The sequence below is a fragment of the Haliotis rubra genome, unplaced genomic scaffold (assembly GCF_003918875.1).
Source record: "Haliotis rubra isolate DU_JTF1 unplaced genomic scaffold, ASM391887v1 Scf40, whole genome shotgun sequence".
Classification (NCBI taxonomy): domain Eukaryota; kingdom Metazoa; phylum Mollusca; class Gastropoda; order Lepetellida; family Haliotidae; genus Haliotis; species Haliotis rubra.
The window spans coordinates 407,430-435,230 of NW_025767080.1; the positions used below are offsets into that span (position 1 = coordinate 407,430).

Consider the following 27,801-nt stretch of genomic DNA (forward strand, 5'->3'; position numbering starts at 1 on the left):
ATATGGGGAAACATCCAGTCTTTTTTCCAAATGTTAAATATGTGTTTCATGATGACTTATTCCAATAAAGTCACACTTATGTCTGTACACAGATAACTTAATCTCCATGTGTAAAGACTAACTTGTATTTTTCGTCTGGACAAATGGAATTATTTAGTGTTTTCTTCTTCCAGAATACTGACAGACTGTTAATTTGTCTTTGCAGTATTGTCCTCCATTCCGTCTCAAACGTCTGCTCATTCCCCTTCTGCGTCTGCTTCAGCTGTCTCACGTGACAGTCATGTGACTTCTGCCAACACTTCTAGTGGAAAAGCAGAGAAAGAAAGCAAACATGTCTCTCCTGGAAGATTTATAAAGAAAAATATTTTGGGAAAATTTAAGTTCTTGGATCGTCCATCCAGGGAATCTGATCTTCAGCAAGAAGTGTCTGTGAAACAGATGATTGATGATGATGATACGTGCAAAGATGGACACAACTGTAGTGGCAAAGAAGCAATAATTACCTCCCCTGATCTCCCACCAGTTGTGAAAATTAACTCCCCTGAATTAACGGCATTGCAGGTTTATGCAGGAATCACAGGGTCACCGATGTCACCTGAAGCAAGCCATGACCTTTGTCAGATTTCTACATTCGATGCACAATCAGGGGAGTTAATTTTGAATGATCCAGTACCACAAGGAAGAACCACTAGTGGTGAGCCACAAGGCTCTGAGAATTGGAGGGAGGGAGAGGATCACTTGTCCCTCATCTCAGAGAGAATCCAGGTTGGCAAGAAGGTAGACACTGGAGACATTGTGTTTGCACCAAAAGCAAAGAAACATAAAAAGAAGAAGCACAAAACAGGTAGTGCCACTTTCTATGGTTGCTACTGGCGATGAGGTTTAAGCAATAACAATCGACATGACAAATATGAATCAAGACTTTGATAGGGCTTTGAACTTTTGTTTTTAAAAGGGAAAACTTTGCAGTTTGAATTAATTCCAATACTTTTAGGCATGGTTAATCACAAATGGAAACCAAAATGAAATTTGACAAGTGAAAATTAGTGGAAAACAGATGATAAGGAATGATAGGGTGATATTTCAACAATCAAGTCGGCACCTTATCTGCCTAATTCTACCTCTGATTTGTTAAAGATATAACTCAGCTTTTCTGTCTGTTTTAATTACTGTGTCCACAACTTAATCTATAAATAATTAGCAATACCAAAAATGCCCCCGGTTGTCTGCGCATGGTGTGGAATTGGACCACGGGCATCAGGTGGTTTAAACACCTGAACAGGGTATTAGTCATAAAAAGCTAGTTACAGACAATAATTGTTATTTTATTTATTCACAATGTTAAGATCTAAACAATGTATGCAATGTTGTTCAATTTTTCCTTATCCTGACTCATATTTTATTGCTTACCTCGGAAGTAAAGGGAGATAAGCAATAACACATGAGTCACGGTAAGTATAAAATATTTGTATCTGCCTTTGTTCGGGTTCGACAGATGTTTAGCTTCTAAGCATAACGAGACAGATGGGTGCTGCCACCAAGTCTACATATCAGCCACTGAAAGTATTTGTCACTCCCCACTGCATCACAGAATTTAGGCCAGACCATTAAACAAGTTTGGTTTGGAAACCGATTACAGAATGTGTAATTTCAGCAGTTTGCCTTTGAGATTTAAATACTTTCTATGAATGCTGTGAAGTTTTCTCTCGGAAATTCACATAACTCACCTTGTCCAGATACCATTATATCATTTATGTGCTGCCTTGATACGAAAAATCATAAGAGTTGGCTCAAGAAGGTCAGTGTGTGATCTCAGTTATAACCCTTATGTGTTGTAGTTCTACGCTGTGAATTTGTTGGGTATTCACTGGCCATGTTAGTTTTGCTAGAAATGAAATTAAGCAATATTATTGAGAAATGGGACATTACTAGACAACTCATGGTTCAAAATATGTATCTAGGTAACAAGGAGTGTTGTGGTGATCTAGCAGTAATGGTTCACTCTAAGGACCAGATTTCTGTTCTCCACATGGGAACAATACGTGGAATGTACTCTGGTGTCCCCTGCTGTAATTTATCTTGAGTATTGCCAAGTGAGTCACTTACTTAAACCATGTCCATTTTCCCTCTTGTTAAAAAGCAGAGATGTAACAGAATTAAAGAATTATCTCATTTGCTTCATCTTTTACTATGATGTTATTTATGTGCCTTTTTTCACTGCAGATAAGTCAGCAGTCAAGGAGGAGGATGCGATTAGCCAGAACTCTGACACAAGTCAAACCCTTGTTGATGAAACGGCAGACACAATCGATGCAGTAGAGGAGACAACTCCAAGCCCTGTGGACACACTGGAGATAGCAAATGAAATTTTGAAGAGGACAGCAGAGATGTTGAAGAGTAAATCAACTGAGGAAAATGATGAGGAAAATGTCGAGGAACAGGGATTTCAGGATGGTATGGACTCTCTATCTTCCATAGCCTCGGAGAAGACGATGTCCCTCAACAAGACCCCAGAAACTGCAACACCATCAAGTGAAGGGTCTGAGTTCAACCCTGCCAATGTGCCCTATACTTACAATGTAGATGAGAAAAGTCTGCCTGATGTCAACAACACCGACTACAAGATTCACCGTCTGGGGAAAATGGCCCGTGAGCTGTCATCTGGTTATGGTACTGATCCTGCTCCAAGTGTATCCGATGTCAGTGGAAGAGATCAGTCTCTCAGCTCAGGTGTTTTGTCTCCTGTGTCACCTTCCTCCGACCCCCTGAGAAGCAAAAGCAATCTCTACATGACCTCTGACACCTCAACGGAAGACTTCTACAAGAAATACATGTCTCAATCATCTATTGACTCCAACATCACCAGCCCAAGTGGTGTGAAACAGTCCTCCCCGGAACCAGAATCAGACCAGGCCTCTCCTGAAGATGTTCCACCTCCTGCCTCAGTAGCAGCTTTGGGAGCAGATGATAAGGTGGCAGCCGGAACTCTTCTCAAACTGGCCAACAGTTGGTCAGAAATCATCACACCAACCAATGTGTACAGCTTGGTGGTGTCTGAGACGCACATCTGGTTTACTGACAAGAGCGAGAACATCTACTACAGCTCTCTGAGTGGGGTCAAGGGGGTTGTGTGGCGGAAGGCAAGCGGTCAGGCCAAGCAGATTGCAGTGTCCAGCAGTGGCTCCATCGTGTGGCGACTGCAGAAGTCCACAGTGTATGCCGGAACCAAGCTGAGTTCTCGACGTCCCGAGGGGCTGAAATGGGTGGACGCTGTGAAGGATGTCAGCTACATCAGTGTGGACGACAACTGTGCTTGGTGAGATACGGCTTATATCATATCACCTTACATCAAATTACTTCAAAGATAGATATACTTTTTCTAAGACAGTACAGTACATATTTTTTTTCTGGGCTGAAGAAAAGTATGGTTTGTTTCTTTTGTTTATGAGTGTTTAAAGTGTTTTTAATGTTGTTAGTACACCATCCTTGAAAGTAATGTATGGATAACTGAACATCCTTGAAAGTAATGTATGAATAACTGAACATCCTTGAAAGTAATGTTTGAATAACTGAACATCCTTGAAAGTAATGTATGAATAACTGAACATCCTTGAAAGTAATGTATGGATAACTGAACATCCTTGAAAGTTATGTATGAATAACTGAACATCCTTGAAAGTAATGTATGGATAACTGAACATCCTTGAAAGTTATGTATGAATAACTGAACATCCTTGAAAGTAATGTATGGATAACTGAACATCCTTGAAAGTAATGTATGAATGAATAACTGAACATCCTTGAAAGTCATGTATGAATAACTGAACATCCTTGAAAGTCATGTATGAATAACTGAACATCCTTGAAAGTAACTTTTAGATCTGCCTATCTCTCATCTGGTATATTGTGATTTCAGTTTTGAATGCAGGTTATATATTTTAAACTTTCATGTGAGCTACAGTGGCCTATTCTCGTCAGATCATCCTGACCGATTGTGGCATGACACATTCTCCATTCGTTCTGCTGCAGGTATATCAAGACCAATGGTGATGTGATGATGCAGAAAGGTTTGTCTGCGGAGCGGCCGTGTTTCAAGTCCCTGAAAGTTGACGGCAATGAACGTCTGAAGTTGATCATGTGTCGTGGTCATGTGGTGTGGGGTATTACTGAGAACCACAAGGTCGTGTACAGGTCAGGGGTCACTGAAGCTTGTCAGGAGGGAACAGAATGGAAGAAATGGAGGTGAGAGATTGTTACAAATCTAAATTAATTGTCCAGCCATAAATTAGATCACTAGTAACCTAAGTCATGGTATGGTACTATATATGTATCTAGGGTGATACTATATGCATCATTATCTTTAGGGGCGGTGGGGTAGCCTAGTGGTTAAAGCATTCATGTTGTGTTGATTGTTTCCTGTTTCAAAGACCAGGTTCGAATCCCTACACCTGGTGTCCCCTGCTATGATATTCCTGGAATATTGCTCGCAACTGCAATCTTTCAAAAACAGAACAACCTTTTTCAAAGATGTCTACACTAAACACCCTGCATTTTATACAGAATTAGCATATCTATTTTACCACTGAACTGACCAACCAATATAATTTGAAGCCAAGTCAAATACTATATGTTTTTTACAAATCTAAATTAATTGTCCAGCCATAAATTAGATCACTAGTAACCTAAGTCATGGTATGGTACTATATATGTATCTAGGGTGATACTATATGCATCATTATCTTTAGGGGCGGTGGGGTAGCCTAGTGGTTAAAGCATTCGCTTGTCATGCCAAAGACCCAGGTTCAATTCCCCACCTGGTGTCCCCTGCTATGATATTCCTGGAATATTGCTAAAAGTGGCGTAAAACCAAAAACTCACTCACTTGCTCACTCATTATTATCCCCACGCAACGCGTTTTGCGAGGGGGTTATTAAAATGGACTCGGTCCATGCGTGCGTAGTGCTCTTTTCCAGAGCTGAACTCTAAAACCGTTCAATATTTCTTCACCAAACTTGGCACATAGATAGATCTGGTGGTGTACTGGTGCCTTTTGGTAGTTTTGGAATTCTGAATCAAATATTTTTGGCATTTCCATGGCAACAATTTCGACTTAGACTGAAATTAGTGGTAGTGCTCTTTTCCGGAGCAGAACTCTAAAACCGTTCAATATTTCTTCACCAAACTTGGCACATAGACAGATCTGGTGGTGTACTGGTGCCTTTTGGTAGTTTTGGAATTCTGAATAAAACATTTTTGGCATTTCCATGGCAACAATTTCGACTTAGACTGAAATTAGTGGTAGTGCTCTTTTCCAGAGCTGAACTCTAAAACCGTTCAATATTTCTTCACCAAACTTGGCACATAGATAGATCTGGTGGTGTACTGGTGCCTTTTGGTAGTTTTGGAATTCTGAATCAAATATTTTTGGCATTTCCATGGCAACAATTTCGACTTAGACTGAAATTAGTGGTAGTGCTCTTTTCCAGAGCTGAACTCTAAAACCGTTCAATATTTCTTCACCAAACTTGGCACATAGATAGATCTGGTGGTGTACTGGTGCCTTTTGGTAGTTTTGGATTTCTGAATAAAATATTTTTGGCATTTCCATGGCAACAATTTTGACTTAGACTGAAATTAGTGGTAGTGCTCTTTTCCGGAGCAGAACTCTGAAACTGTTCACTATTTCTTTACCAAACTTGGCACATAGATGGATCTGGTGGTGTACTGGTGCCTTTTGGTAGTTTTGGATTTCTGAAAAAAATATTTTTGGCATTTCCATGGCAACAAGTTTGACTTAGCCTGAAATTGGTGGTTGTGCTCTTTTCCAGAGCTGAATTCTAAAACCGTTCACTATTTCTTCACAAAAAAAGGCACATAGATAGATCTGGTAGTGTACTGGTGCCTTTTGGTAGTTTTGGATTTCTGAATAAAATATTTTTGTCATTTCCATGGCAACAAGTTTGACTTAGCCTGAAATTGGTGGTTGTGCTCTTTTCCAGAGCTGAATTCTAAAACCGTTCACTATTTCTTCACCAAACTTGGCACATAGATTGGTCTGGTAGTGTACTGGTGCCTTTTGGTACTTTTGGATTTCTGAATCAAATATTTTTGGCATTTCCATGGCAACAAGTTCGACTTAGCCTGAAATTGGTGGTAGTGCTCTTTTCCGGAGCTGAACTCTAAAACCGTTCACTATTTCTTCACCAAACTTGGCACATAGATAGATCTGGTGGTGTACTGGTGCCTTTTGGTAGTTTTGGAATTGTGAATAAAATATATTTTTTCTTATCCTGACTCATGCTTATTTGCTTGTCTCCTTCTTCTGGCGAACCTAGTGGAACACTTGTATCTCCCAATTGAAGTTCCCTTCAATAAAAAATCACTCATTAGTACTCACCACGAGTTACCTCCCTTCTGCAAGCGTGGGAACGAGGGCGCCACCCAAGCCCATGTGCCTCACTCTCTCCTTCTTTGCCCAGTGAGCTGGACGTGAGAGCGCCTGTGTCTCCCAACACACTATATCCTTTATTTATATTTAGTTAGTTCCTCTTATACGTTAGTATAGAGGTATTACTAGTATATTTATTCAATTTGCATTGATTATTAATTGTGTTTCTGCTGTTTATTCACGCTTCGCCGTGATTGTTCAGTAGGCTACATTAATGAAAATTTGCACAGAATGTAAACTACGTTATTCTGATACTGATCCACATTTAAAATGCCCTAGTTGCATTACTCCATGTTCCTTTGATTCTCGTTGTAAATTGTGTATCAATTTACCAATCTCTGCCTTTGACAAATATTTATGTTCCGTTTATAGACGGAAGGCAGATAAATCTCGTAAACAGATTTCAAACATGGCTAATAGATCGCAAATTAATGTTCCTTGTCAACTGTTGATTGAGGACACGCCACCGGCTGGTGGCATGCCTGAGTTTCCCTCGGCGGATAAGCGTGGGACGCAGTCCGCTATGTCCAAGAAGCGACCTGCATCTCAAGAGCTGCCGTCTTCTCAGTCCAAGTCGAGGAAACCAGCCGTATCATCTCGTACACTGCGTACACCAAGATCTACACCTTCATCTAAAGGGAAGTCAACAAAATCTAATAATTTTGCCTCTGATATCTTACCAGTTACAGAATTAGCATTATATGATGATGATATGCCAATTATCATTCCAGAAGTTCGTCACAAGAAACGGCCCGTTTCTGCGACTGTCACCTCAGCGCAGATGAACACACAACCGGACATGCCGACACTATCACCAGAAATTTTATCTGAGGGTCCCGTCACCTCTGCAGAGAGACATCCCTCATCAAAGCAGACCGCTTCAGACGACTTGATCAACCAGATAATCAGGGTGATGGAAGATCGCTACGGCTTACAGAGGCCTCAGAGCCACGGGCCTCAGAGCCCACCCCATATTAAGTCATACAGGGCCTCACAGCCCGCCTTGGCTTCGCGTAGGGCCTCTGAGCCCATAGACGCGCTTACGCGAAGGGCAACCCTGCCCGGAGTGAGCTCTTTGCATAAGGTATCCCAAGCCGCCTCCGCGAAGGAGCTAGAGCCTCACCTTTTGCAAGAGGCTTCGCGGAGAAGGAGCGCTTCGCTGAGCACGCACCTTGTCATGCACGAAGGGCGTTCGCAAAGCAAGCGCTCATATATCGGATCGGACACGGACTCCAGACATTCGCGTAGGACGCGAAGGCTAAGTGGTTCTACATCGCCTAGAAGGCGTTCGCGTAGCCCTCAACATTCGAGAAGTCCAGAGCGTCTGCGAAGCCATCACCGTTCACGAAGCCAACAGTCTCCGCGAAGGATGTCTTCTCCAAGGTCTACATACACTAGCCACTCGTCAGTCCGTTCTCCTCAGTCCTCACATAGATCTTCTTACAGATCGAGGACTCCGACATACGACCATACGTCAGAGGAGGACGATGGTATCATTTTCTCAGAGGCTGAGATAAGGTATTGGATGGTAAACGAATTACAACTGGCCTCCCCCTCTAAGAACGAGGATGCAGCCCAAACTTACCTGATGAAAGATGATGATGTAGATCATATCACCGTGCCTCCTATGGATCCTATCGCAGCCGTTCCTGCTAAACTGGATACAGCCTACTCCAAATCTACTAAAACCCATCCTACCCATTTACCGTTCTTCAATGCCAAGAGTTTTTATTGACATAATATGGAGCCCTTTTTCAAGACTCAGGAGATTGATGAAAACTTTAAACTTATCAGTGATTCCAAGTCCAGAAGTTATAGGGTAGACGATCACAAGATGGCCCAGTTAGATACCATTTCCAGAAGGATGTTCTTCGGACTTAATAGATCTAGGACTATTAACGAGACTCTCCTCACTAAGTTCAAGAGCTCTACGGATGAGGAGGACAGGATGATCTATTCAGCTCTACTTATGCAGAGAAAAGATCAACAATTCCTCACAGACCATCTTTCAGCACTTACTGAAACTACTACCATGACACGTCGGCAAGGATTACTAGCCTCCTGCTCTTGGAATAAACAATTCACAGAGCCCCTGTACACAGCTCCATGGTCTTCACCTTTACTGTTTGGTGGCAACATTAACAAGGTTTACAAGGAAGTATCTAAAGATTCTAGAGAAGTACTCATGATTAGATCGATGGATCGTTAGCTTAACGATCTTTAAACAATCAGCACAGAGGTACTCGGGTAAGTCTAAGTTTTCAGGGCTACAGAGAGCACGGGATAAGAAATTAGCGGCCGCTAATAATCCCAAGGATTCTTTTCGTCGCCCGTACAACAAGTTCAGAGGAGGATCAGCTAGAGGCAGATCATCCAGAGGTGCCCGTGGATTTAAACGATGAAAGCCAGGTTCGGAACGACTGGAGTCTTCCACCCCCAGTCGTCCCAGTACAACCTTCTCAAGTGGGTGGACGTCTACAACTACACTGGGAAAACTGGGGAATACTTCAAGATCCGTATGTATCCAACATCCTTCAGTACGGATATCGTCTACAACTCAAGGCCAAGCCACCGTTAACAGTCAACCCACCAGGGTTCAACATTCATTTGGCACAACTACCGATGTTAAGAGAAACAGTTCAGTCTCTACTAAACAAACAGGCCTTAGAAGTTCTCGATCAGCGAAACATCATACCAGGTTTCTACTCCCCAGTTTTCCTAGTGCCGAAAAAGAATTCCAAAGAGAAGTATCGCCTCATTTACAACATGAGCACATTCAACAGAGAATTTCTATGCAAACCACCAGCGTTTCGCATGATACATTTACCTCAACTCCGTCATCTGATTCGTCCACTAGATTACATGGTAAGTATAGATCTGCAGGACGCATGCCTACACATTCAGATTCATCCCAGTTCAAGGAAATATCTGAGGTTTATGCTAGACGGCATACACTACCAATGGAAAGTACTTCCCTTCGGAATCACTGCGGCCCCATGGGTATTCACAAGAGTAACCAAGCCTATTGTCTCATACCTACATCGTCAAGGACTGCGGAATGCATTTTACCTAGACGACGGTATACAGGTGGATCTAGATCCGCAGCGTCTAAGACTACAGCTGAACTTTACAATCAAGCTACTAACGCAGTTAGGCTGGTTAGTAAATCTACTCAAGTCGGACCTAGAGCCCACGCAGGATCTGCAGTTTCTAGGTATACGATTCCTTACAGCTCAGAATCGTATGGTAGTCCCGGAGGACAGATGGATCAAGATACAACAACTGATCCCCCAAGCCCTACTCTCTCCGTTACCACTACGACAGTGGCAGAGTCTACTGGGACTACTCACATCAGCTCAAGACTTGACAATCAGAGGCAAGCTTCAATTGCGTCCATTACAAGTCCTCATCAATGCCCATCTCGAGGACCCTCTACCATTCAGTCTACCAGATTACGTCAAACCACATCTACTCTGGTGGACCAAGAGATTGAATGTTTGCGCAGGCGTCTCCTTAGAGAGCCGCAATCGAAAACACATCTCTACGTGGACGCGTCACTAAAAGGTTGGGGAGCCCACCTTACCGGCAGGACAGCGTCAGGCCTTTGGAGCATTCAAGAGAGCTTATGTCACATAAATCTGCTAGAGATGCAAGCAGTCATAAACGCCATAGGTCACTGGAGCAACCTGTTACAGAACGCTCAGTTAATGATTCACACAGACAACTCAACAGTGGCATTTTATGTGAACAAACAAGGGTCAACAAGATCACTGAATCTACTCACTCGATGTTTCAAACTGTTCGAATTAGTCGACAGTCTAAACATACGTATCAAAGCCTGCCACATTCCAGGAGCAAAGAATGTGTTAGCAGACGCTCTCTCGGCCAGCTTCAACCGTCGCGCCGACAGAATGGATGCTCCACACAGAGATATTCAATCAGATAATCATGGAAATAGGATCTCCTCTCATAGACCTATTTGCCACCCGATTCAACAATCAACTGACAACCTTCCGTGATCGCCAGTGCCAGATCCATTAGCCTGGGCAACGGACGCACTAAGCATATCGTGGGAGGGACTAAACGCGTACGCTTTCCCGCCTCCTGCGTTAATCCCACAAGTCTTGCTAAAAATCAGTCAAACGAAGAGCCTCGATCTCATTTTGGACTCGCCTTACTGGCCAGCGAGAACGTGGTTTCCAGACCTCATACTAGGAATCGGAAAACCAGTACTTCAGCTCCCACTACGCTCCAATCTACTGATACATCCGCACACCAAACAAGTGCACAAAACACCAGAAGCATTCCGACTTCACGTGTGGATTGTATCAAGGCATGTTTGAATAAGAGAGGTTATTCCACCAGGCGGCGAAGGCGGTCACGCTTTGCACTACGTAACTCTGCACATCCTGGCAATGCGATGACAAATGGCTCAGATTTGTCAATTATGCTGCTAAGAAAGGATTTTCAGCCAGATTTGCTACACATCCTCAAGTGGCAGATTTCTTATGTTTCCTACGTCAAACTAAGAATCTAAAAGGATCTACACTGTCCACTTATCTTGCAGCCACAAGTTCAGTCATAACTATGAGAACGGGCGTCAAATTGACCAAAACACCGGAGTTACTCGGCTTTGTTACTTGCCTTTTCGATTGGAAGACCAGAAGCGGAAGTTTCAAGCGCCAGCCTGGGATCTAAATGTTGTACTTCAACACCTCACAAGTGAGGCTTACGAACCATTGTTATCTGCGTCATTTCAATCATTGACCCACAAAACCTTATTCCTGCTAGCGTTAGCTACTGCCGCCAAGATGTCTGAAATTCACGCTTTGGATTACGAGAGAACACGATTTGATGATATTCATAACATCGCTCATCTGGGACTTCGCTGGGATTTTATAGCGAAAAATCAACTACCAGGTCAACCAGACAGGTTGTTCCATGTCCCAGCTCTCTCATCCATACTTGGACCGCAGGATACGATGGACTTATCACTTTGCCCTGTACGTGCACTGAAAATATATCTCCAAAGATCCAAGCAAAGTAGAGGGAAATTCAAAAGATTGTTTATCCCTATATCTACCGCCTCACAGACAGAAGTGTCGCGCACTACCATTTCTATTTGGATCAGAACTGTCATACTAAGAGCCTACAAGGCAGCTGGACTGGACCCTCCAAGTGCTGCTAATCCTCACGAAATTAGAGCACTAGCTTCAACTTTGGCTTTACATGGAAATTGCTCATTGAATACCATTATGGAGGGATGGGTTTTGGAGATCCGATATGGTGTTTGCCAACGATTATCTGAGAGATATCACCACCAAGGACGTCTCAGGTATCCACCATTTCGGTCCCATGGTCCTTGCTCAACAGTTGACAGTTCCACGGAGAAGATAAGTCTATCTTGTTGATTTTATACTTATCTGATAACAGTACTAATAGGTACATGCTATCTATATATATTTGCTTAAGTTAAAATATTATCTTAAGCTCAGTACTATGATTCTATATCATAATATATATATACCTACAACTCTTACGAGTTTCTACTATTATATATATGTTCAGCTTAAGTTTCTATCCTTAAGCTCGGTCATATGTTCATTTCATAACATGTATTAGTATCAAACTCTCAGTAGTTGGTTACTATTATACAGCTTAAGTTATCATTATATCTTAAGCACAATTATGTTATAGCTTATATATATCCATATTGTAAGCTTACTACTTTGTTTCTTATAAAAGTATTCATTATAAACTCTCAACAGTTTATACTATCACATTAATGGCTTTAGCTTAATTAATGTTCTATATACTTTTATTATATTCAGTAAATTGTAATAACCTTCTTTTAAAGGCAGCTGTTAAATTAACAGCAGGAATTTAGTTCAGTGCCTTCATGAAGTTCCCAGAGGGTTTTACAATCATCTCAGTTCAAATCACTAATTAGTAAAAATCCAAAGTATATATAATCCCACCTCCTAATCCGTAGGATTCTACAAGCAAATAAGCATGAGTCAGGATAAGTAAAAATATGAAATTTTTAGAGTAAAATTAATATTTTTATATTCTTATCCTGACTCATGAGGTAAGCCCTCCCGTCCTCCCCACTTAACACTTTGGATTTCTCGGGAAAAATAAAGTGTTGGGCTCAAAACAAAAAAGGAGAGAGTGAGGCACATGGGCTTGGGTGGCGCCCTCGTTCCCGAGCTTGCAGAAGGGAGGTAACTCGTGGTGAGTACTAATGAGTGATTTTTTATTGAAGGGAACTTCAATTGGGAGATACAAGTGTTCCACTAGGTTCGCCAGAAGAAGAAGACAAGCAAATAAGCATGAGTCAGGATAAGTATAAAAATATTAATTTTACTCTAAAAATTTCATTTTTGGCATTTCCATGGCAACAATTTCGACTTAGACTGAAATTAGTGGTAGTGCTCTTTTCCGGAGCAGAACTCTGAAACTGTTCACTATTTCTTTACCAAACTTGGCACATAGATAGATCTGGTGGTGTACTGGTGCCTTTTGGTAGTTTTGGATTTCTGAATAAAATATTTTTGTCATTTCCATGGCAACAATTTCGACTTAGCCTGAAATTGGTGGTTGTGCTCTTTTCCAGAGCTGAATTCTAAAACCGTTCACTATTTCTTCACCAAACTTGGCACATAGATTGGTCTGGTAGTGTACTGGTGCCTTTTGGTAGTTTTGGATTTCTGAATCAAATATTTTTGTCATTTCCATGGCAACAAGTTTGACATAGACTGAAATAGGTGATAGTGCTCCTTTCAGGAGCAGAACTTTAAAAAACCCTTCAATACTCTCCTTCCACTTTTCTATATACACACCTTAATATTTGACATAATCATAACTCGTAGACATGATCATGAAGAGTATTTTGTCATTGCGGGGGATATTGATGACTTTGTCTTCTTGTTTTTATAATATGGTCCTGGTCCAGGTAAATATCCCAACACGAACTGAACTCGACGTTCTGGTGATTTCGACGATTGCATTGCACGCGCTATATCAGGGGAGTAAGTGTGCGATCGGAGTGCACAAACAGTTTCACTGGTAGGGTGGGTGCCCAGTCACTGTCGTGGGAAGTTTTATTGACAATGGAAATCGGGAAGTAAAGTTATATAAAAAGCAAACAAACATCAATATTAGTGACCCGAGATCGTTAATACCACTTACGATGCAAAATAGCAAGCGAAAATTCAGTTAGATCAGTCGTCTGCTGGTGACAGGCAATATATAAATGGGAAGCCACGTGATCACAACACTCCCTCGCAGATCGGAGCAAAAAGTATGGCTCATCGTTGTAAACCCATACAAAATACCCGGATGTTACGAGCGGCAACAGTTTCGCCAATACGATGTCATCAACGCTATTTTTGTAGGGAACACTTGATATTTTTGTGTGAAATAGATGAATATATCCTTTATCACTCAAGGTTAGTGAAATAAAAACTTTAAATGATATTACAGATAAAAAATACGCTTTTGTCTTACATCGTCAAAAACCCCTGACACCGGGATATAATTGCAACATCAGTACCTTTCATAATGTCAATCATCTTCAAGTGCTGCAGACGACATACTGTTTTCACACATCACTCTTGGAGACGAAGGAACTGGATGGGGTGTGGATGTTGTCGGCCGCATCTGGTTCTGTTGCAATATTACCATGGCAGCACCTTGTGGAGATGGGCACTGGTGGCAGGTTAGTTTAAGCTCATGAGGTGATTCATCTTCAGTTCAGAAATATGGTGTCCCCATTACAGAAGAAGAATGAGGACAATTTTTATGGATATATAACTTCTTTATTCTGTATAGGTGACATTTCAACAGATTCTAATGGCAGGCATAGGCTTCCGTCGCCTATACAAAATAAAGATGTTGGACATCCATAAAAATTGTCCTCATTCTTCATCTCCTCAACTTCTAGATTGTCAATCAAAGAAGTCCATTACAGAAGGCATAAAAAAGGAGATAAAATTGAGATCAGTTTGCCATTGACTCCAGGACCCAATACAACCACTTAGCAACCAATACAGTCACTGAGTATCCAATACAACCTTTGGAAACAACCACTGAACATCTCTACAAACTCAGTCTGAGTGACAAATACAATCCCTGAAACAGCAAATAGATTAACTGAACCACAAATAGAGAAGAGAACGACAAATAACAACTGAAACACCAGTTAAACCACTGAAAAAATCACTCAACCAGAGATACATCACCAACAAATACAACCACACAACAATAAATACAACCACACAACAACAAATACAACCACACAACAATAAATACAGCCAATGAACAAGCTGGTAAACAACATCTTGATAGAGCGGCGCCTCATAATGCCCACCCGCTCATCAGTAATGCAGCAATCAATACACTTTCAGTCTTAGCTTGGACCTGCTAATCTTTATCCTTCCAACAAAGTCAAACCAGTTGAATCAGTCTGGTGCTTCAAGCCTGTCCAAGTGCTAAAGATACAAGTCGATATGTTACACATTTTCAGATATAGTATTATTTTCATATGATTCATTAATACAATATTCAGTTTCTCTCGCTCTTTAGGAGTGTGTGCATAATACATTCAACCAAATGTATCTTCAGTTTTCGTTTATGCTTGGAGACATTAAACATGATGAGTTTTTCCTCCCAGGTGCCCATGAGCGAGTATTTTGTCCAGGATGCCACAGCACTTGATACCCTGAAATCCCTGGCCAGCAAGTTTGACCCCCAGAAATTATCTTACTTACTGAGCACCAGTCGAGGAGGGCTGATTACTGCTGGGCCCCAGGGAGTGTGGGTGTGCCTTGAGTACAAGAACATCCTCCATGTCTGCAGAGGCAGCTTCCAGGGTAGGTACAAGAACATTCTCCATGTTTCCAGGGTAGGTACAAGAACATTCTCCATGTCTCCAGGGTGGGTACAAGAACATCCTCTATGTCTGTAGGGTGGGTACAAGAACATCCTCCATGTCTCCAGGGTAGGTACAAGAACATCCTCCATGTCTACAGGATGGGTACAAGAACATCCTCCATGTCTGTAGGGTAGGTACAAGAACATCCTCCATGTCTACAGGATGGGTACAAGAACATCCTCCATGTCTACAGGGTAGGTACAAGAACATCCTCCATGTCTGTAGGGTAGGTACAAGAACATCCTCCATGTCTACAGGGTAGGTACAAGAACATCCTCCATGTATGTAGGGTGGGTACAAGAACATCCTCCATGTCTGCAGGGTAGGTACAAGAACATTCTCCATGTCTGTAGGGTGAGTACAAGAACATCCTCCATGTCTGTAGGGTAGGTAGAAGAACATCCTCAATGTCTGTAGGGTGAGTACAAGAACATCCTCCATGTCTGTAGGGTAGGTAGAAGAACATCCTCCATGTCTGTAGGGTGAGTACAAGAACATCCTCCATGTCTGTAGGGTGAGTACAAGAACATCCTCCATGTCTGTAGGGTGGGTAGAAGAACATCCTCCATGTCTGTAGGGTGAGTACAAGAACATCCTCCATGTCTGTAGGGTAGGTAGAAGAACATCCTCCATGTCTGTAGGGTGAGTACAAGAACATCCTCCATGTCTGTAGGGTAGGTACAAGAACATCCTCCATGTCTGTAGGGTGGGTACAAGAACATCCTCCATGTCTGTAGGGTGGGTACAAGAACATCCTCCATGTCTGTAGGGTGGGTACAAGAACATCCTCCATGTCTGTAGGGTGGGTACAAGAACATCCTCCATGTCTGTAAGGTGTACAAGAACATCCTCCATGTCTGTGGGTACAAGACCATCCTCCATGTCTGTAGGGTGGGTACAAGAACATCCTCCATGTCTGTAGGGTGGGTACAAGAACATCCTCCATGTCTGTAGGGTGGGTACAAGAACATCCTCCATGTCTGCAGGGTGAGGTACAAGAACATCCTCCATGTCTGTAGGGTGAGTACAAGAACATCCTCCATGTCTGTAGGGTGGGTACAAGAACATCCTCCATGTCTGAAGGGAAGGGTAGGTACAAGAACATCCTCCATGTCTGCAGGGTGAGTACAAGAACATCCTCCATGTCTGTAGGGTGGGTACAAGAACATCCTCCATGTCTGAAGGGTAGGTACAAGAACATCCTCCATGTCTGTAGGGTGGGTACAAGAACATCCTCCATGTCTGAAGGGTAGGTACAAGAACATCCTCCATGTCTGCAGGGTGAGTACAAGAACATCCTCCATGTCTGCAGGGTGAGTACAAGAACATCCTCCATGTCTGTAGGGTGGGTACAAGAACATCCTCCATGTCTGTAGGACAGGTAAGAAAAACATCGCTTTCGACTTTGGCATTCCAAAATCCACTCTCAGTTCCATTATTAAGAATCACGAATCTATTCTATTGTTAAACGCAGTTAAGTTATATACAATGTATTGTTGAGATTGTTGTGATTGTTAAACATGTTCTAGCTAATGTCAGTGAATGATAAATTCAGAATTTTAATGTTATGTCAATGTACAAGAATAAAGATTTGTAGCCTCAGCATATACATGTCTCTACATCTCTACAATCCAAGATGGCGGTTAAATGTGTATAACGATCAACGGATATAGCGAATTAAATTTCTTGGTCCTTGGAGTTCGTTATATCCATGTTCTACTGTACTTTGAAACCTATGGATAATAATTGGTTATTTGCCAAGTGTTTTCACTGTATGCTGATGCTGTGTTGCAGGCTACAGATGGGAAGATGCCCACCCACTTGGCATGGTTGCCAGTGCCACATGGAAGACTGTGTCTGCAAATGTGGCGGATCTAGACTGGGGTAGGTCCTCGTAAGGCTTCATGTGGCCAGTTTGTCTGTTTGTGTTTGTTGTATCTCATTGTACAGTGAAGGAGTCCCAACTGACACCTGAACTTTCCTAATGAAATGGTTTGCAGAATAGTACACCATTTTTTACACTGGGACTCTGATCAGTTGAGAAATATGGGCACCCAATTTCAATAGTAATGTGCCGCAGTCGATAACGTCCTTTAGTATATTTTGTGACATCATCATCCATTAGACAGCATTTCTGTAATACTGATAACACTCGAGTCACTTTATCACTTGTTATTCCAATAGATATGTTCTATTATCCTACCTCATGTAAGAATCTGCATCTCTGATTGGTTAACGTGACCTTGAACAAATGATCATGTATGCCCAGTGCACAGACAGTCACCGCCCAAGCAGGGTATAAATCATTGCAAGGGAGAATAAATTATTTATACACCGCCCCATGGAAAAAGTATGCATCCACGGCAGTCAGTGAACCGTGAACCAGTGGTTCAGATCGACTAGTCAGTACTATGTTAGTAAAATATCTGATTGAGTTTGCTTTAATGTTATATTTACATTATGAGAGATTTAAACATTTGGTAAGATACAGTTGTTGTAGCATTATGATTCGGGGAATTCAGAATTTTATGTGTCCCTCGTTAGGGAGGCTCGGTGGATAAAAATTAACACACACAAATTAAAACCCTGTATAACCCTCATCACAATGATATAACATACAGTATGTCATTTATCTTGCAACTAACATCTTCTTCCAGGCCTGGTATGGGCCCAGCAGCCAAACCAGGAGCTGTATGTGTTCCCTGCCAACACCAGGAAAGCCACACTCATTTCTCCGTCACCAATGTTCAAGTCCATGCATGCCGGACCTATTGCTGTGTGGGGACTGGACAACGATGGCAATGTGTGGGTGAGGGCTGGGATGGGCCCCTACTGTCCCCAGGGGGCCACGTGGGCAGAGCTGGACCTGTCACAGCTAGGTAGGGCCTGGAATCTTGTGTAGGAACTTAATGTCTGTGGATATTTACCTCTTCAAGTTCATGTTTATGTACAATGATCCAAATGATGGAAACATTACACTCGTGCACATGAAGTGACATTTGCACTTATGCACATACCAATTTTATGTCATTTTCTTTCCCAATGGTTAATAAATGAGTGTTTTGTCAGACCATGTAGGATAGCTCTACCTATAGAATATCTACAGCAGCTCTAACCACTTTCAGTTTTTATATTGTGAAGTGAAGTGCCCCTAGCATCCCATTCCCTGTCCCCACCCACCTAACGTGCATCTCATCGACTGCTCCAGGTGACTCCCAGCTGATACACGTCAGCTGCAACAGTCAGTACGTGTGGACCGTGGACTGCAATGGTTGGGTGTACCAGCGTATCGGCGCCAAGGCTCCAACAGACCAGCAGCTGAGTCCTGCCTGGCTCCCCATCGACTCCTTCTCCGAGATCACCTTCACCCAGGTCGTCACGGGGCCGCTGGAGTGGATGGTGAGTTGAGTGAGTGAGTGAGTTGGGATATGGCCGCTGTGAATGTGGGAGGGAGAGCCTGAAGTGATGAAGGGTTAGATTTCTGGAAGCCATGTGAAGTGTATTGCTGGCTGATAAAAGATCACAGCAAATTTGGGAAAGGTGATTGGATCTTGGAAATGTTTCTTTCGGTTTGCATTATCTGAAGACATTTCTGGATGAATTTTCCTTTCATCAATCCCTAAGCAACAAAACATGAAGTGAGCTAACAAAACAGGTACAATGTTAGTTACATTTGATCAGTCCTTATGAGCCAAGATTGTATTTAAGTTAAAAGTGCTTACGAAAATGAATTATAGCTTCTGTATTGACAGTGTATATAAACAGTATTTGAGGGTGTTCTTAACTAGTACTTTATGCTGATTTGAAACCACTGGCTTTTACAGTTTGACTGTGGTTGCCACATTGACCTTAGGTTTGCAGAAGTCAAGGATACACCAAGGTCATGGAATGACATGTTTCACACATCTATAATTACCCCAAGGTCAACTGCAATGACATGTTTCACACATCTATAATTACCCCAAGGTCAACTGGATGCAGATGAACAATTGTCATCATTATTTTGCATTGAAAATAAGTTTACTGGAAATGGTGTATTCTGTAACCTTGTAACCTGTAAATTTTCAAAAAAGCTGATTTTATCAACAGGTATGGGCAATTGACAACCGTCGTCTTGGTTATGTGAGACAGGGAATTACAGATCGGATGCCAATTGGCCGAGAGTGGGTACATGTTCCAGGTAAATCAATATTGCTGTACGATACGCTGATCGAAAACCGGTATTTTGACATGCATTCGGAAAACTTTGTAACACTCGGAAATCTTCGGATATTTCCGTTTCTCACACCGGAAGTCAAGTTAAATTTGGTTTGAAGTTGTGTTCTTAATTGTTGCTCAAGTGTTTCGCAATCATTATGTTTTGGATCTGATCCCATGTTTTAAATATTTACTCATTATTGACCAGTGATTTCTGATATGGCCTGACCAGGTCAAGTTGCTGTCTAAAATCTCAGGGTTTTATTTTTGAGAGTGGAGAAACTAGTTCAAACTAGTAACCACTGTGTTGATGTTAAATTGTTCTTTTCCCTGCTTCACTTGTGCCAAATATTATTTATTTTGTCATGATTAAAAGTTTTATTAAAGCTTAATCACTTAATCAAGCATAGTGATTTTGTTGTGTTTTTGCTTTGTAAACCAAGCTTTAACTCGATTATAAATAGCTTTTTGTTAGAAAAGCATTTTTGCAATATATTGCAATACATATCGCAATATATGCTTTCGCATTGCAATATATCGCAATATGAAAATTCTCTGCAATACCCACCCCAAGTTTTGACAAACCCAGGAACATGTCCACAGCCAGCTGGGTTCGAACACGATCATTGATTTCTAACATGCTCAAAGGATGCAAATGTACAGGAAATGTTAGTGCCTTAGATTACTGGGACACCCATGCCTCCTGACGTAACTGAGCGGACCCATGGATGATCCCTCCTAATGCCTTGCTGTGTGATGGTCTGTAGGTACCCAGATTACTGAGCTGACCGTGACAAAGACGGGGGTTTGGGCCCTCAACCCCCACGGAGAGGTCCTCTACCGCTACGGCATCTCCCGGGACAACCCGTGTGGCAACTACTGGAAGAAAGTCCCTGGGGTCTTCGCACATCTGTCAGGTAGGCGAATAGAACAGATCAGTGGGTAGAAGTGATTAGAGCTGATGGATAAGTAGGGGTGAATAGAACTGATTGTATTAGTAGAAGTGATTGGAACTGATAGATTAGTACAGGTGATATAAACTGATGGAATAGCAGAGATGAATAGAGATTAAGGGTTAGTAGAGGTTATTAGAACTGATGGAATAGTAGAGGTTTGTGAATAATGCTGTTCTCATCTTACTCATGAGGATACAATGGTAAAGAAAATGATGCTTTGTTCAAGTAAATATGACATGTTAAACTTTAGACCACAAGTTCAATTGCTTATGTGAATACTTGTAAATAGCTCTCAGCTCTATTGATGATTGACTGAATTGAGATCAGTATCAGAAGACAGCCTAATGAACATATTGTTATAGATATACAAAATTACATGGAATATTTTGCACAATAAATCTTGTAAAGATAAGAAAGGAAGGAGGTTTTAAATTCAGCACTTCAAGATATGTGCATGGGCAACCCCTTTGTCACAAGTTTTGTCATCATCAGTGTTCGCACTCATTCATGACATCCTTGCCATTGCAGCATCTCCAACAGATGACCTATGGGCAATCAGTCGGGAGGGGCACCTGCTCCAGTGTCGCACCAAGTACTTCCAGCGTCGGCAGATATCTAACGACCCCCTGCTACACCGAACATTGTCTGGGGGTAGTGAGGGGGAGGGGGAAGGGGAATGGGAGCTGGTGTAAACCACCCCCTTACACCTTTGCACCTATACACAGACCAGGGATAAAGGGTTACCCTCAGATTTACTGTTACTGTCTCATGTCAAGTCTTTGTTTAGCTGACGGTGGTGGGTGGTACAGTGGCTAATGTGTTCGTGTTTCCACAAGATCCGTGTTTGATTCTTTACCTGGGAGGTCCCAAGTTGGTATGGCTGTAGAACCCTGACTGGATTTCATAAAAGCCAAAGAGGCAACCAACGGGAACGTTAACATAATGTCTGGCTCGCTGGTTTGGGTGATGCATGTCATCGTGTCCCAGTTGAGTAGATCGAGTCATCCTGATGTCAGTCACCAGATTGTCTGGCCATGGCTAGGTTATTTACAGACTCCACTCATATAGCGAAACTTTAAACTGACCTGACTCTATTCTATGTTAAATGGGACCCAGGCTCAGAGCCTGATAAGAAGATGACTACAGTGGTAAAGAATTCCAGTACATTGACTTTGTCTCACCGTAAACTGTTGGTGAAGGATTGGTCGGAGAACGATGAGATTAATTGATCATCACTTAACTAACTGAGACAAGCAGTTGTTACAATACACAGCCGGTGATTCATGTGATACCAAGTTCCTCATTATGTATTGAATGTTTTTAGTTGAATCTATGTATTTCAATCTTTAGATGTTGAGGCTTTATGTATTGAATATTAGACGTAGATTCTTTATAATCCAGCAAGCACGCCATGGCAATAGACATCCACATGTCAGTGTCCCTGGGAAGAGAAGATGCCTTCTGACAATACTCATTATATGCCTTTACAAAGTTGATGTCTATCCAAGTTGTTGAGTAAAGCTTTCAGTGTATTGGACATGCTAACTACAAAGGCTTTTTCATCTTTTCTAGATCACAATATTTCTACAATTTGTAAATAATTATGTATGAGTATATATGTGAGCATTTGCAAATCCTGTCTCAAGAATATAAAGAAATGGCACTTTTCTTTGGCCATCTTCTTGACATGGACTAGTCGTCCATGGATTTTGAAAACAATTCTACATAATTTCTGTATGGAATCAAACTTTCATTGATACTTGATATTTCAATTGGTCAAAGGACAGTAGGATAGTGGTGAATGTGTTTGCTTTTCCCAGGAGACCCAGGTTCAATTTCCCACATAAGGTGTGTAAATAAATATGTGAAACCCATTTCTGGTGCTGCCCATCATGACAATGTTGGAACATTGCAAAAAAGTGGCATAAGACATACTCACTGATTTCAGTTAGTCAAATAGCTCATGATGACTCCTCGGAGACTAACAGAACATATTAGTGGTTAGTATTGAACAATGGCGTTTACTGTACATCCATACTTATGGATGAATAGTTATATAAAAAAACTTGTCCAGATACATTATCTATATATTATATACCCAGCCAGGATTATCATATGACAGTGTGGACCATTATTTATAGGTAATGTTGATTCCAAGCCTCTCAAGGTACATGGGGTGGAATTCTTCAATAACATATATACTGAATAGGATAGAATTTGAAGCTACTGGGATAAAACCTTTCCACTTGCCATGTGATCTTTATCAAGCTCTTCTGTAATTGCTCATCTTCACATTTGACACTCCACGGGTAAGAGCATACTTAGAGGGCATTTATAGGTGGTTGTATGTTTTGAGAGCATTATAAGGAGCAGTTCTGTGCATACACATGTGTATGTTTAATGAGCTGTAGTTATTTCAAGCACTTGGAGTTGTTATGTATATTTGTTTTTGTATATCTGATTTATGTTATAATGTTATGTGGTGGAAGGTAATATATTGCTGAGATGTTTGTTGATAGAAAATTGAGTTATCAGGTTAAATTTGGATAAAGCAGTGCAATAGTCTCACGATTCATTTCGATTTACAAATGATTTGTTTATATACTTGAGTTTTCCTTCTGCATAGTAGTTTGTTTAAAAGGCCAGTTGACATGCTGGCTGCCATGTACATGTGATCTTGTTATCTTTACATTATTTCTCTGTAGATTATATATAGACCTTGCTAAAATATATGGACTGTTGAAGATAGGTTTTAATTCTTCGCGATACCCTTTGACATAAGACAATGTAACTATCTAAAGACTGAAGTGGCCTTATTCATTGTAATTGACAATACTGCCAGAATATAGGTTTTGGGGAGACAACTCTCCTGATCCTGCCAGATATAGGTGGTTGTGGGGAGACAACTCTCCTGATCCTGCCAGATATAGGTGGTCAAGCTCCTCTTATTGATGACCAGTTCACAAAGCTCTCTGTATTATGACTGCCACCAGTTACAGCTCCCCACGCTATGCTGGGCAGCTACAACCACCTGATCATATCTGTACAACTGTCGTGACAACAACTACTTTCCCCCCTTGGTAAAATATTTTATTAGTGATTCAGTCACAAACCTTTTCCCAGTTCACTATAATGATGTTTTCCTAAAAATACACATAGAAAAATTAATGTCACTACATTAAGGATTAGAGGGGTAATTTCAAGGACATGCTCATGGAGAGTGCCTAGTGTTAATGGGGAGACAACTCCAGGTGCTAGTGGTGGGAAGACAACTCCAGGCGCTAGTGGTGGGAAGACAACTCTTCTAGTACTGACCAATGGTGGTGGTGTCGGTGTCATGACAACTCTTCTGGTATTGCTACATGTGAGGTTGAGGTTAAATTGATGATTTACAAAATGGTAGTGCATGACAGGATTGCATTAATGTACTGTGTTCTAGGTCACTGTGTGTTGATCCTAGCTTCATGGATCTGGTTGCAGGTGAGCTTACTTGTCAGTTTTGATTTGTTATCTCAGTTACTGTGATATATCAACATATCCATGTCTGAATGTGTTTGTATATATTATATATATAATGTGTGCGTGTTACCATGGCATTGTTCATCTGCTGAAATACCACTTTCTGAACATGTTATTTTAAACTTAACAGAGCCTCCATTAATATGGGTCTCATACTTGAAACTGTAATTTCATCAAAAACTGCTGAGATAGATGTATGTTTATAACGTCAATGCTTTTCCTGTGTACCATAGATGTGGTTCTGTTACCTTGTTACTGAAGATACTGAAGACCATGCACAAAAACTTACCTTTGTTTAGTTTTGTATATGAAACTTTGTTATCCTGCCATTTTAGTTTTGACATTATCCCAGGCCTAGAATAATCCTAATATACTGAGAACTCTCCCTATATATGAAATATTTATAGATTTGTTTTAGACACCATTTGAAATATCACACGGTGTAAACCAGATATACTGTAATCCAACCATATCAAGACACCATGTCACTTCAGTATTTAAGTCCTTTAATACCCAGGCTTGCTTTGTTCCTGCTATTGTATGATGAAAATACCCTGCACACATTCACGTCCATAGCTTCATTGAGAAAGGCATGGTTCAAAGATTGCCATTTTACCCTGCTGAGCAACTCTGAGATGGGAATGATGATGTTACTTCCTGCACAAAACTACCATGAAGTAGGGTATGTATCAGAACAGGTATAATGCAGTGAATAATCGAGAATGGGTTTCTGCCCTTGACCTTTATTTCTTTGAGTGGCATATGTAGAAGTTGGTGAATATTGGTGAGTACTTGCAAGAACCTGTATCAAAACATCGCATCATCCGAATATAGAAGTTGTTCATCCATAAAGTTTGTCCTTATTTGACCTTTATTGTCTGAACTGAATGGAATCTCCCTCCACAATTGAGACTAGCATTCCACTGTTCAAATCTGGCCTGAAAATGCATCTATTCCTGAATGCCTTTCAAGATTCCTTGTGCACTTTGAGCATGCATTGTACATAGTAATGCACTTCAGTTGACCGTAATATCAAAATGAATAATATTGCAGTAACTGCGGTGCTGTAGAGTTACCAATATTGTTACCACACCTGTATTGTGTATTGTACTGTACTCTTGGTATAACTACATGCAATGTTGTCCCACAATGATCCCGGTCAGAACTCGTCCCCAGCAGCTTCGTGTTGTTGTTGAGTTACACTATTCCAGATTGGATGTATTTAAGTGATTACTTCAACTCGTCCCCAGCAGCTTCATGTTGTTGTTGAGTTACACTATTCCAGATTGGATGTATTTAAGTGATTACTTCAACTCGTCCCCAGCAGCTTCATGTTGTTGTTGAGTTACACTATTCCAGATTGGATGTATTTAAGTGATTACTTCAACTCGTCCCCAGCAGCTTCATGTTGTTGTTGAGTTACACTATTCCAGATTGGATGTATTTAAGTGATTACTTCAACTCGTCCCCAGCAGCTTCATGTTGTTGTTGAGTTACACTATTCCAGATTGGATGTATTTTAGTGATTACTTCACAAAATGTTGGAATGTGGCTTCCATTTCAACAGCTTGAATGTTCCAAGTGTTTTGGTTAAACATCATTTTATTTATCATGTGTTCATCCTTTTTGCAGAGGTTACATTACAAGAAATGCTTTCCAACTTGTAAAAATACCATTTCCTTACGTCATGAAACTGAGTTATTGGCAAACGCAAAACTGCCATTTCCAACATTTTGTACATCGTTCTGTTTTTATCATGAAATTCATATGCAGTTGAAAACATTTGAATTGACATGTGTATTTTATCATTCATGTGTAATTCTTAAACAATCATAATCAAGAAACAGGCAGTCTGTATGTTCTGTTTCTGGATGTGACCATATCTGGTTGTAAGAGTCATCTGTCCTTAGGTGCAACTAGTGTTACTAAGTGTTGCAAAACATCTCCTGACCGAGTTCCATGGTATAGAGTCAGTTGGGAACTTGGGAGTGTATCTACATGAGACTGATTCCCAATACTGACACAGCGTCAGAAGCCTTAGTGTTTGGGGATTGTCTGATCTGTTGGTGGTGGTGGATTTGTTGCAGATAACTAATGACAAGCACAACCCTGATAGTGATAGCCAGAGGATGATGTTAAGGTTAGTCCTGTGCCCCTAGGTTTACCGTGATATACGTAACAAGAGCCTGCCGATGGTCATGACTGTTACTGTGTGACAATGTTCTGTGATTGTTTATCTGTGATTTATGACTTGCTCTGCCAGCTGGCTGATGTTATCTGCTTTAATGCTTACAGTTGTATATTTTTATTATGGCAGGAATAAATTATTAATTCTGTTTTATTGACATGTTTCTGGTTCTTGTCTTGCTAGAAACAAATATATACTGCATGGATACCCACAGATGTAAAACATCATAATCCAATCATTTAATATGATTTTATATATCGGTCTGTGACTGAGACAAGGTCACATCAGTGAACCAATCACAACTTTCTGATCAGCCAGTGGAGATGCTCTATTTTTCCATACTTGCGGGAGAAGCAAGTAGAAAAGCATATCTTATTTCTGTATCTCATAAATGAAATGAAAAAGGCAGTTCTGAATGGAAAACAATAAAGGCAGACGTGTTCTTGATATGCTACAGCCGGACAGTGGTATGAAATAATTAGTGTTGCGTGTTTTCACTAAAACGTGTGACATTACAGAGGCATAATACCCTGCATATCTTCGAACATGATAACATGAAATAGCAGACTGACACAGATTCTAAAACAAAATCATATAGCAAAGATGATCTTTATTATATACAAATGTTCTGTCCATATTTTCATAAAAATAAATATAAAAGATACAATGGACGGATCTACATATCTGACAACATGAAGCAACAATAAATGAAAATATCACAAAATATCGAAAATATTGAAATGGAGTCACCATACAGAAACATGTAATATCAGTCGGTGATCTGAACTAAAACATGGATATGTTCTCCGCTGCAAAAACTGAATTCTAAATTTATAGATGAATCTATATTTAGGATATAGAAAGAAGTATAATGCTTCTTCCCTTTAACTCAATTACCTGGATCTTTTGGCTAGTATAGAGGGAGTTACCTGCCCTTCTCAGGGAACAAAATGGCAAAATATGTGAAGAGATTGAGAAATTTTAGCCATTTTTTTATTCAGCCAAATACAGACATACTTCTAAAAAAGATTACAACCATTACAACCTCTACAAACAGTCACACAAGCCTTACAGTGTTCATCTAGCAGCAAGTGGGCACCCGGTAGGAGGAGATGGTAATGTGGTCTAGTGCCTCAAGGGCAGATAGGGTTGTATACTCCCTATTGGTCTGAGAGACCCACTGATCCACTGGCTGGGGTAATAATGGTGTGATGCTTGGAGCTTCGTATGTGGAACACATCACATTACAAATACACTTTTTCTTCTTTTGAAAGCACATTGAACTCAGTCTGTCTACTGATAACAATGGAACTCATCTTCGATCACAACTGAATCAGTCTCATCAATAAGTAATATTTCAGGACGTGCTGCTGGCGTAGAGGACTGAACAGATTACTGAGTGAAAGGGTGGTGAAAGTGATGAGGCACATGGCAGTTGCTGGTAGGTTTGTAGGAAAGGGGGGTCAACCTTCTACAGCGGTCATCTGAAACACCAGACCAACACAAATACTTAATACAAATTGTATAGGACTGGGTGAGTATTTCCATTCTATCAAAC

At 41.0% G+C, this 27,801-nt stretch overlaps 2 protein-coding genes across 8 annotated transcripts in view; one reads left to right on the forward strand and one right to left on the reverse strand.

Moving 5' to 3' along the window:
• LOC124287431 (tectonin beta-propeller repeat-containing protein 2-like) overlaps positions 1-23,366 on the forward strand; it is a 35,179-nt gene extending 11,813 nt beyond the window's left edge. For all 4 annotated transcript variants that reach the window (XM_046723978.1, XM_046723979.1, XM_046723980.1 and 1 more), the window contains exons 8-18: positions 206-844; positions 2,224-3,316; positions 4,030-4,242; positions 14,030-14,168; positions 15,123-15,321; positions 17,178-17,267; positions 18,041-18,262; positions 18,592-18,782; positions 19,473-19,563; positions 20,348-20,497; positions 21,065-23,366. In XM_046723978.1, the coding sequence (XP_046579934.1) occupies positions 206-844; positions 2,224-3,316; positions 4,030-4,242; positions 14,030-14,168; positions 15,123-15,321; positions 17,178-17,267; positions 18,041-18,262; positions 18,592-18,782; positions 19,473-19,563; positions 20,348-20,497; positions 21,065-21,228 (3,191 nt within the window). In that variant the 3' untranslated portion in view covers positions 21,229-23,366. The remainder of the gene's footprint in view (positions 1-205; positions 845-2,223; positions 3,317-4,029; positions 4,243-14,029; positions 14,169-15,122; positions 15,322-17,177; positions 17,268-18,040; positions 18,263-18,591; positions 18,783-19,472; positions 19,564-20,347; positions 20,498-21,064) is intronic.
• A 3,470-nt stretch (positions 23,367-26,836) lies between these two features.
• LOC124287433 (nephrocystin-1-like) overlaps positions 26,837-27,801 on the reverse strand; it is a 45,774-nt gene continuing 44,809 nt past the window's right edge. For all 4 annotated transcript variants that reach the window (XM_046723983.1, XM_046723981.1, XM_046723982.1 and 1 more), the window contains one exon: positions 26,837-27,727. In XM_046723983.1, coding sequence (XP_046579939.1) covers positions 27,707-27,727 — 21 coding nt within the window. In that variant the 3' untranslated portion in view covers positions 26,837-27,706. The remainder of the gene's footprint in view (positions 27,728-27,801) is intronic.